Raw genomic sequence first — 11,623 nt, forward strand, 5'->3', positions numbered from 1 at the left:
TGCCTGGCAACAGTGCTAACCACCGAGTTGCCTTGTCTTCCTTCTTCTTCCTTTGGCTTTGCTGCAAATCAAACTTTTACTAAAGTTCAAACCAAAACAGTTTGGATTGCTCACTAGTTCAGATTACTCAACATTGACGACCAGAGAAGATAAAATTTAATATTTTCTTTTCCTATTTTCTGTTGTCTAAACCAAATTAGCATCTTATAGTCTGCAAAATTTGGCAATTATTTCCTTCTGGGTGCAACTTTTATCCAATTATGGTATGCTGTGCAGTCACAGTACAGGGGTGTTACTTTTTGAAGTATTTTGTTATAAGGGGTTATTTAGTTACCTAATACAATTTGGAGGTATATCTAATCTTTTTCTAATGTAAATTCCATGAACTTTTCTAGTTTTCTTGTTATTGCATCGCAATAGACTGAAAAGGATAACCCCATTATAAGAACACTGGCTTCTCAGTTCCCTCTACTCTGCTTGTCATTTAGGTACTTATCCTTATTGAGCTCTACCTCTACATCTTCTACTATAGCCTGGGTTGTCCAGTTGTTAGATGATTTTCTTAAGCATAGCCTTAAAAGTGTTAAATAATTTAAAACAGGAATACATACCTGTACTCTGTCTCAGCATTCCTGCTTTACAGAACCACAGATCTCCCAGTCTTTGTTGGGAAACTGATACCACCTGACTGCACAGAAGCTGCATTGGTCAGGTGTAGAGAGGAGCGAGCATGCTCGTTTAAGGCTGATGGTGTCTCTCTCCCCCCGCCACCCCCCGCATGGTCCTTGGTCTAGTAATCAGTTACTCGACAAGACTAATGCTCGATCGAGCATCAGCCTTAAATGAGCGTGCTCGCTCATCTCTTGTCAGGTGCTGTTCTCCTGGCATTCTAGCTACAAGCACCTGTATTGCGATGCCAGGAGAATAGTACTTGACCACTGCAGCCTCTGAATGGCAGCAGCAGTCACGTGATATTTGTCCCCAAACAGAGACCAAGAGAAGCGTGAGGCTGCAGAATTGGATCGCTGGGGCAGAAAAAAGGTAACCAAATGACAGGGGGAAGGTTTTTTTTCTGTCACCCATCAGCACTCCACAGTACAATCGCAAGGTACCAATGGGGTCACAGGGAAGCTGAAGCCTGACAAATGTGTCCACATTTGGCATGTAGTTCAGTCCATTAGGCCTCAACTCTGGCCGTGTCTGATAAGCTAATATCATAAGCTTAGTACAATGCACTACGTAAGTAATGCAGTGTTCTATCATAACAATCGAATGATCACATCTTCAAGTCACCTTCAGGGACTAAAAACTAGTATCAAATCTATATAAAGACGAAAGCCCTCACTGACTGACTGACTGACTCGCCAAAAGTTCTCCAACTTCCCGATGTCGTAGAAATATGAAATTTGGCACAAGCATAGATTATCTCTAGAGATGAGCGAGCACCAAAATGCTCTAGAGCTCGTTACTCGAGTCGAACTTTCAGTGATGCTCGAGAGTTCGTTTCGAGTAACGAACCCTATTGAAGTCAATGGGCGACTCGAGCATTTTTGTATATGACTGGTGCTCCACTAAGGTTTTCATTTGTGAAAATCTTAGCAAATCACCAAAGTCATGTAAAAACACAGAAATGGATAGGGCAGGTGAGGAGCAACATGCAGGGCTGCATTTCGGGCTCCGAGGTCTCACTATTAAGCCACAATAGTGGCAAGAGTGAGACCCCCCCCCCCCCCCTGGCACTGTCAGCATAAAGATCGTTCTCCTCTGCCACAGCTGTAACAGCGAAGAACGATGTTAGCCCATTGAATTCAATGGAGCCGGCAATACAGCTGGCAATTCAATGGGCTGCCGGCGAGCACAGGATTAATTTTCGGGAAGGGCTTAAAAATATAAGCCATTCTCTGAAATTCATCCAAAAATGTGTAAAAACAAAATGTATACTCACCTTTCCGCTGCAGCCGGAGATCAGCCACGGCCGCCGGCAGTTCTCCTGAACCGCTCAGAGTAGTATTCAGCAGCCGGGGCTTTAAAATCCCCGCCTGCTGAATGAGCTGCCTCTGATTGGTCACAGCCTGACCAATCAGAGGCAGCTCTCACTCACACCCATTCATGAATTCATGAATGGGTGAGTGAGTGCTGCCTCTGATTGGCTCAGCATTGATTATGTCATAAATAGGAAAAGCTAATGGGTCCCAACTCGATTATTCTATTCTATGCCCAAAACATTTAGCGTCCAAATTTTACGTACGGAATCTCATTTTCTCACTCTCCGGTGTCATAGAAATGTGAAATTTGGCACGAGCATTGATTATGTCATAAATAGGAAAAGCTAATGGGTCCCAACTCGATTATTCAGTTCTATGTGCAAAAGAATTAGCATCCAAATTTTACGTACGGAATCTAATTCTCTCACTTCCCAATGTCATAGAAACTTAAAATTTGGCACGCACATTGAATATGTCATAAAAAGGAAAAGCTAAAGGGTCCCAACTTGATTATTCAATTCTATGCGCTAAAGAATTAGCGTCCAAATTTTACGAACGGAATCTAATTCTCTCACTTCCCGGTGTCATAGAAACTCGAAATTTGGCAGGAGCATTAATTATGTCATAAATAGGAAAAGTTAATGGGTCCCAACTCGATTATTCAATTCTATGCGCAAAAAAGTTAGCGTCCAAATTTTACGTACGGAATGTAATTTTCTCACTTTCCGGTGTCATAGAAACTTGAAATTTGGCACGAGCATTGATTATTTCATAAATAGGAAAAGCTAATGGGTCCCAACTCGATTATTTAATTTTAGCGCAAAAGAATTAGCGTCCAAATTTTACATACGGAATCTAATTTTCTCACTTTTCGGTGTCATAGAAACGGGAAATTTGGCACGAGCATTGATTATCTCATAAATTGGATAAGCTAATGGGTCCCAACTCGATTGTTCAATTCTAAGCGCAAAAGAGTTAGCGTCCACATTTTACGTACGAAATCTAATTCTCTCACTTTCCGGTGTCATAGAAACTTGAAATTTGGCACGGGCATTGATTATTTCATAAATAGGAAAAGTTAATGGGTCCCAACTCTATTATTCAATTCTAGTGCAAAAGAATTAGCGTCGAAATTTAACGTACATAATCTAAATCTCTCCCTTCCCAATGCCATAGAAACTAAAAATTTGGCACGGGCATTGAATATGTCATAAATATGAAAAGTTAATAGGTCCCAACTTGATTATTCAATTCTATGCGCAAAAGAATTAGCGTCCAAATTTTACGTACAGAATCTAATTCTCTCACTTCCTGGTGTCATAGAAACGTGAAATTTGGCACGAGCATTGATTATGTCCTAAATAGGAAAAGCTAATGCGTCTCAACTCGATTATTCAATTCTATGCGCAAAAGAATTAGCGTCCAAATTTTACGTACGGAATGTAATTTTCTCACTTACCGGTGTCATAGAAACGTGAAATTTGGCACGAGCATTGATTATGTCATAAATAGGAAAAGTTAATGGGTCCCAACTAGAGATGAGCGAACGCGTTCGTCCGAGCTTGATATTCGTGCGAATATTAGGGTGTTCGGGATGTTCGTTATTCGTAACGAACACCATGCGGTGTTCTGGTAAATTAAACTTTCTTCCCTGAGACGTTAGCGCTTTTTTTTGGCCAATATAAAGACAGGGAAGGCATTACAACTTCCCCCTGCAACGTTTAAGCCCTATACCACCCCCCTGCTGTGAGTGGCTGGGGAGATAAGGTGTCCGCCTGATATGAAAGTCTGCCCCTCCCGCGGTTCGCTATGGATGCATTCTATATGCGCTCAATGGGGCCAGCGGCAGCAGCGCTGACCCCATTGAGAACATATAGAAGACAAATCCTTCTTCTCTGGCACAGCTGTAACAGCTGTAGCAGAGAAGAACGATGTTTGCCCATTGAATTCAATGGAACCGGCAATACAGCCGACTCCACTGAATGCAATGGGCTGCCGGCGATCGCAGGATGAATGGTCGGAAAGGGGTTAAATATATAACCCCTTTCCTGCAATTCATCCAGAAATGTGTTACACTAAAAATATATACCGGCGTATAAGGCGACGGGGCGTATAAGACGACCCCCCAACTGTCACCTTATACGCCGGTAATACAGTGGAGCAAAGAATAAAAAGCATTACTTACGTTTTTAGATGATCTGCGGCGCTCCTGCAGGCTGTCACTCCCTCCTGGTCCACGGCAGAGTATTGCTTTCTCCACGAAAGACTTTAAATCCCTGCCTCCAGAAAGACACGTGCCTTCAGCCAATCACAGCCAATGACAATGATGTCATTGAATGGCTGTGATTGGCTGTGTTTCTGGAGGCGGGATTTCAAGCCTTGAAATCCCCGCCTCCAGAAACACAGCCAATCACAGCCATTCAATGACATCATTGTCATTGGCTGTGATTGGCTGAAGGCACGTGTGCTTCTGGAGGCAGGGATTTAAAGTCTTTCATAGAGAAAGCTTGTCTGCCGTGGATTAGGAGGGAGTGACAGCCTGCAGGAGCGCCGCAGATCATCTAAAAACGTAAGTAATGCTTTTTATTCTTTGCTCCACTGTATTACCGGCGTATAAGGTGACAGTTGGGGGGTCGTCTTATACGCCCCGTCGCCTTATACGCCGGTATATATTTTTAGTGTAACACATTTCTGGATGAATTGCAGGAAAGGGGTTATATATTTAACCCCTTTCCGACCATTCATCCTGCGATCGCCGGCAGCCCATTGCATTCAGTGGAGTCGGCTGTATTGCCGGTTCCATTGAATTCAATGGGCAAACATCGTTCTTCTCTGCTACAGCTGTTACAGCTGTGCCAGAGGAGGACGATCTTTATGCTGACAGTGGGGGGGGGGGGGGGGCACTCTTGCCGCTATTGTGGCTTAATAGTGGGACCTGTGAACTTGAGATGCAGCCCACCATGTAGCCCCTCGCCTGCCCTATCCGTCACTGTGTCATTCCCATCACTTTCCTGAATTGCCCAGATTTTCACACATGAAAACCTTAGCGAGCATCGGCGAAATACAAAAATGTTCCGGTCGCCCATTGACTTCAATGGGGTTCGTTGTTCGAAACGAACCCTCGAGCATCACGGGAAGTTCGTTACGAATAACGAACACCCGAACATTTTGGTGTTCGCTCATCTCTAGTCCCAACTCAATTATTTAATTCTAGCACAAAAGAATTAGCGTCAAAATTTTACGTACGGAATGTAATTTTCTCACTTTCCGGTGTCATAGAAACGTGAAATTTGGCACGAGCATTGATTATGTCATAAATAGGAAAAGTTAATGGGTCCCAACTCGATTATTTAATTCTAGTGCAAAAGAATTAGCGTCAAAATTTTACGTACATAATCTAAATCTCTCACTTCCCAATGTCACAGAAACATGAAATTTGCCATAAGCTTGGAATATGTCATAAATAGGAAAAGTTAATGGGTCCCAACTCGATTATTCAATTCTAACGCAAAAGAACTAGCGTCCAAATTTTACGTACGGAATCTAATTCTCTCACTTCTTGGTGTCATAGAAACATAAAATTTGGAACGGGCATCGATTATGTCATAAATAGGAAAAGTTAATGAGTCCCACCTCGATTGTTCAATTCTAAGCACAAAAGAATTAGCGTCCACATTTTACGTACAAAATCTAATTCTCTCACTTCTAGATGTCATAGAAACTTGAAATTTAGCACGGGCATTGATTATGTCATAAATTGGAAAAGTTAATGGGTCCAAACTCGATTATTCAATTCTAAATGTAAAAGAATTAGTGTCCAAATTTTACGTATGGAATCTAATTCTCTCACTTCCTGATGTCATTTTATATAAAGGAAACGTCGCATGGTTACCTCTCGTGGTGTTTCGGGTAATGCTGAGAACTATGCAAAATGGTGAGCATATGTTTTTCCTCGGTATCTCTAAAGTAACCACGACTTCATAAGATTTTCCGTGTGAACACCAGATAAACACCAGTACCAAATTAACTCAGGCGAAGCCGGGTATATCAGCTAGTTATAATATAAAGTTAAAAACTTAACTGGGAAAAAAAGAAATGTGTATAAAGAAATATCACTTTTGCCAACTAAAACCTAATAATTTAAATGGTTAAATGCTTTTTTTTATAAAGCGCATAATTAGGTAGTTCTCACACAAACGGATTTTAATTGCAGAATCCACGATCGCTGTTCATGCAGAAGATCCAGTGGTAAAACACAGGCATTGAAAGGCATGTATTTTGAATTCTTTATTCATACTCGTGTATGAATTGCACGTTTGACGAGCAGAAGAAAAATCACAGCATGCTCTATTTTAGTGCAGATTTCATGTGGATGGACCCCATTGAAGTCAATAGATGCGAATGTTCCGTAACCCATAGGCAATTAACATTGCCAATTGCAACTTTAGAGGAAAATAGATAGAAAAACCAAAATGCCAGCTGGAAGGGAGAGAGAGCTCTTTCTTCCACGCGAACGATGCACTGTGCATGCGTGTATATCCACACAAAAAAAACACTTTTTTGTTATACTCTATACCCTTCTGCATATCACTGTAGCGGTCAGTCTAATCGTCACCTATAGACGAGGATTAATAATACTGGTGACGAATAAGCTTGTTAGCCCGTTACACTAATGGACAGCTAGCAGACCACTATAGGCCTAACGACATCCCTATATTTTTCTAGGGTGTCTGGCTAAGTAACCACCTGCTATCTAGCAATTGATGACCCCTTTTTAACAAGCCTCTTTTGCTATTAGACACTCGACCGAGTAGATTAGCAGATCCTGCTGAGGTCTGTTCTCATTCCAGTGCTCCTCAGCTATCACTGTGATCTTAGTCAACTGGATCAGTGATGAGATTGTGATTGATTCAAAGGAATCTAGCAATAACTTCCTGATGATCCGTGTAATCTATGGCGAAATGCGTTGAAATTGAAGTGTATAAGGAGTTCCCAATATGAGTCATATTAATTGTACACTCTAACTGGATAATGTAGAACGGTTCCCATCTTTATTTCCGTTCTTGGTCAATACCAAGACAAATAACCACAACGGGTTATACTAAGGCTAATGATCGACTATCGATAGATACTGTGTGTCCCCAACAATAAGACTTCTCTATCTTGGTGTGACGGCCGTCATACTCAGTCTGTCACGCTTTATACTGAATGTTCACTAGGAGTTCCTCATATGAACTATACTAATTGTTCATTCTAATTTGAATGAGACAACGGAGAACGGTCATTATCTTTATTTCCATCTCTTCAATATTAAGACAATACATTATATTAGGAGACCTTAAGGCCAAAGTTTGGCCTACTATTAATAGACATCCTGTGTTTCCATTAACAAGATTTTCCTATCCTGGTGCGACGACCGCTATACTCAGTCTGTTATAGAGTTTTCTGTTTGTTTGTGGTATTTTGTGTTGGGTGTGTTCTAATGGTGCTATATGTTTTTTAATAAATTATTAAATAAAATTTAGTTTTAATCTACTTGTCTACTCTGTGAAGGGCTATATAAATTCAATTAGACTACTGCCTCTGTGAATTATGCATGATGTTCCAGCAAGCAAGCTTTTGGGGATATCTCGCACCCTTCGTCAGGCTATTGAATGAAGGGGGCGAGATATCCCAGAAAGCTTGCTTGCGATATCATCATGCATTTTTGTAAGCCATTAAAAGGTATCATAACTACAAGACTACTTGGTTTCTCTCACTGAGAAAAATCACACATTGCTCTATTGGCTAACATGGTTCCAAACCTTTTTCTTGAGGCTACATTCATAAGCACATGTTAGGATCACTAATATTTCCCATTGACTTCAATGAGAAACATTGCATCTCACTCAAATGCAGATTGCATGGCATGTGAGTGCCATTTGATGTTTTTCAAGATGCCATTGAAGACAATGGGGGAGGTGTTTCGAGGAAATGCCCAACGATAGAACATGCTAAGATGTTTTTCCGTGCAGCGATGCTGGAAGGATCAAGTCACTCGTTTATGAAGCTATTTAAAAGAATAAATTTTATAATCGTGCAAGTTTTTGCGCATCACACAGAACTTGCGCAAGAATATCATTCGCATAAATGGAGCAGCAGCTTTGACAGTGCCTAACGGGAGCGGTGAAGAAGGTAAGTGTGAGAGTTTATTCCCACTGCTGTAGGTGCAAATCTGCTCATCAGTATGAGGGGAATACCTTCCACTTTGTCGGCTTTTCAAACTCCACACCGGAGAGCAGAAGTTTGAAAATTAATGCGGGAAAATAGGTGCTGCATTATCTTCCCTGAATGTAGTTTAAGAGGTGCTGAAAAGGAAACAATGAAATCCCAAAGAGATCAGTGGTTTTGTTTTGTCCCATTATATGGCTGTGATTATCACCGCTGTGTAAGGGGACAAAAGCACGCTCATCTGAATCTGCACTAATATTTACATTGTTGGAGCTGGCAGACTTCATTTATATGACCTCAAACACACGCTGGACCAAACTGAACAGGAAACTAAGTAGCATATTAGCATACTTTCGGAGTGTGGGAGGAAACTGGAAGACCCACAAGAGCACACAAGCTCCATACAGATGTTATCCTTGGTCAGATTAAAATCTACAACCCTAGGATATGTTAATTCGTGTTAACACTATAAAATATTCAATACATGTCAACTTTTGAATAAAATAAAATGTATTATGAATAGTTTACACCACAGCAAGTAACATTCACATTTCTGCTGACCTTCTAAAACTAAAAACTTGTATTATACGATGAGAATATGAATGACATAAAAATTAAGTAAAAAAACTACAGAATTTATGTTTTTACACTAAAATATGAAACAAAGGGAAGCCTCAGCAAACAAATACTGGACCCAAAATACAGCACCTCAACAAGCCTTGTTAATGAAAACGTAATATATGAGAAATTGACTGTGTTCATAAGGAGTAATTAAGGCAAAACACCTGACAATATTTCATTAAAATATTAGCTTAAAGGCAATGCAATTAAATACATATAGTATGCTGCATTTACATGCCTAATAGAGATGAGCGAACCTACTCGGCCACGCCCCTTTTTCGCCCGAGCGCCGCGATTTTCAAGTACTTCCGTACTCGGGCGAAAAGATTCGGGGGGGCGCCGTGGGTGAGTGGGGGGCTGCAGCGGGAAGTGGGGGGGGAGAGGGAGAGAGAGAGGGCTCCCCCCTGTTCCCCGCTGCTACCCCCCGCTCCACCACGCTTCCCCCCGCCCCCCAGCGCCCCCCAAATCTTTTCACCCGAGTACGGAAGTAATCGAAAATCGTAGTGCTCGATCGAGTAATTACTCGAAACGAGTATATTTGCTCATCTCTAATGCCTAATATATCGGTGGCTGAAACATTGCTGTGATCATTGAATGGACATTTTAGTCATACAATAATCACATATGTGCTGCCATTTTTGAAGAAAATGTGATTATAGTCGGAATGTATTTTAGTATGAAAATTCAATTAATAAAATTATTTTATAAGGAAATATAAATGTTATATCAGTGAGACGCACAAAGGGTCCTTCAGCAACATCTGATAAGTCCAAGACACGTAGAGGTAAGCATCTTCTTTACTTCTCTGCTGGAAGATATCATGTACAAGGAATGGAACAATGTGGGGATGCAGGCTATTATGTCAGCAATGAAGTGTGAATATTGTAACTGAAACAATACACCAGAGCTGTGAATACTTGCATACATAAATAGCATTATCTGCAGCACAAGAAATAAGCTCATACTTTTCAAAGCATTAAAGTGAGAATTCATGTTTGGGCTTTGAATATGTGACTCATTGCTTCTCATCTGTCTGATGTGCATTAGGAGGAAATGAATTAGGAGCAGATTAGCAACACAATATATTAGAAAAGGTGGAAGAGAGCCTAGAGAAAAACACAGGAACCGAATTTTAAGGATTTGAGCAGTAGATAGTCCGTACTCTGTTGTATTTTCATTCCTGATATTCTGCAGCTTTAAGCCATAACCGTACCAACCAAATGGAAGGCTGGAAATCAGTGAAATTAGCAGAGAGACCGGAATCAACCACGTGACCATGGTGGAGATATTGCTCTTCAGGAAGGTGAATAGTTTATAGTTGTAGGTTACAATTCTCACACAGTAGAAGACACAGAGGTTTGTGGCAATCCAGAAACTGCTGTAGAATGTGAACATAATCAGAATATTTAGGATTGATAACAGAATATTATTTCGCAGAAGCCTTGGGAAAAATAGGAAAATAGTATTCCAAATTATGATATAGAAAAAATTCAAGCTTCTAGAAATGGCCAAGGAGATCAGGATCTTATCACAGGTCTGGAGAGATTTTAGACTTTTCCATTTCATGGCATTAGCAGCCACAATAATCAAATTTACCATGAGACCCAGCAGGTAGATCACATAGAGAACAGCAGTAAGAATATATTGGATAGGAGATTCCATCATCATTAGTGAGAATCTTCCTTCCAGGCTTCACAATCTCTCCTGTAGTGTCTGATCTTAGACTTTGTGTATAGCTCAGATTACTTCAGCTTTTTTTCACGATAGTTCTGTGTCCATCACTCATGTAAATTCTTCCAGAATGGTTATATTCCATGCAAATCTTAACTTCAGGTGCTAGCTGGATGCAAATGTATGTACTCAGCGGAATAAACAAATCCACATAACAAAACAATAATTGTACTCTTGTTTCACCTCAGTAAAATATCAGATTATATATCTTGGATCTGATAAAATTGAAGGGTTTATTTTGTTCCTTTAAAAAACTATTGATGGCCTAGACTCATATTGATAAACCAACAATAGGAGATCGGTGGGGGTCAATTGTTGAGGATCTGCACAGATCAGCCATTTTCTAGGTGATTATGCTTGTGCACTGCAGGAAGTAGATAGTTCACGCCCCTATGATCTTGCCTTGCAGGGATACTTCTGGGTTGATATGATGTCCCTGGAAGACAAGCAAAATTTACAGCTTACTAAAATCCAGAAGCCTTTTTCCATGAGTTGCCCAGTGTATTCCCATTTAGTGTATACTGGTGACATGTATTTTTCCTTTCTATGCACATAACCTTACATGTATCAGTGTTAAACCTCATTTGCCACTTTTCTGCCCAAGCCCCTGTTAGTGCAATTGTGCTCTGAGATGTACTATGGGTGCCATACTAGTTGTGGTTAGTAGGAGCTCAAAGCGAACAACAAAGGCTACACATCATGACACTATGCTTTATTCTATATTCGCACATCTTTTTATATACACAATAGGTAGATATGGAGCAGAAACAAAAAGGGGTATTACAAAGCCAAACACAGTTACATAATTCATTTGGTTCAAACTTTCCTTTGAAATGAAAATATTAACCATATCTGTTGACTCATCCCTCTGCTGGCTTCAATTATTTTAATGGAAGTCTGATATATATATTGTTTTTTATTGACTCCTTGTCTGTCTCAGGTGATATAAACACAGATAAAATTTACATTAACATTGTGTATAGAAGTTACTGTGCAGAACATTCTTCCTGCAGAAATAGCTAAAATTAGACTGAAATACTAAATCATACAAGATATAATTTCTCTCACACCCCCAA

General features: G+C 40.4%; 1 protein-coding gene across 1 annotated transcript; it reads right to left on the reverse strand.

The window, feature by feature from the left end:
* Window positions 1-9,566: 9,566 nt before the first annotated feature.
* On the reverse strand, window positions 9,567-10,481 carry LOC136610505 (taste receptor type 2 member 9-like). Its single transcript, XM_066589769.1, has one exon. It carries the CDS (start codon window positions 10,479-10,481, stop codon window positions 9,567-9,569), a length of 915 nt encoding a protein of 304 aa, XP_066445866.1.
* Window positions 10,482-11,623: the final 1,142 nt, after the last annotated feature.

The sequence above is a fragment of the Eleutherodactylus coqui genome, chromosome 1 (assembly GCF_035609145.1).
Source record: "Eleutherodactylus coqui strain aEleCoq1 chromosome 1, aEleCoq1.hap1, whole genome shotgun sequence".
In the NCBI taxonomy this organism is placed as follows: Eukaryota; Metazoa; Chordata; class Amphibia; order Anura; family Eleutherodactylidae; genus Eleutherodactylus; species Eleutherodactylus coqui.

What these genes read in the sequence shown, in the direction of transcription:
- LOC136610505 (XM_066589769.1), bottom strand. Translation starts at nt 10,481, where the DNA reads ATGATGGAATCTCCTATCCAATATATTCTTACTGCTGTTCTCTATGTG.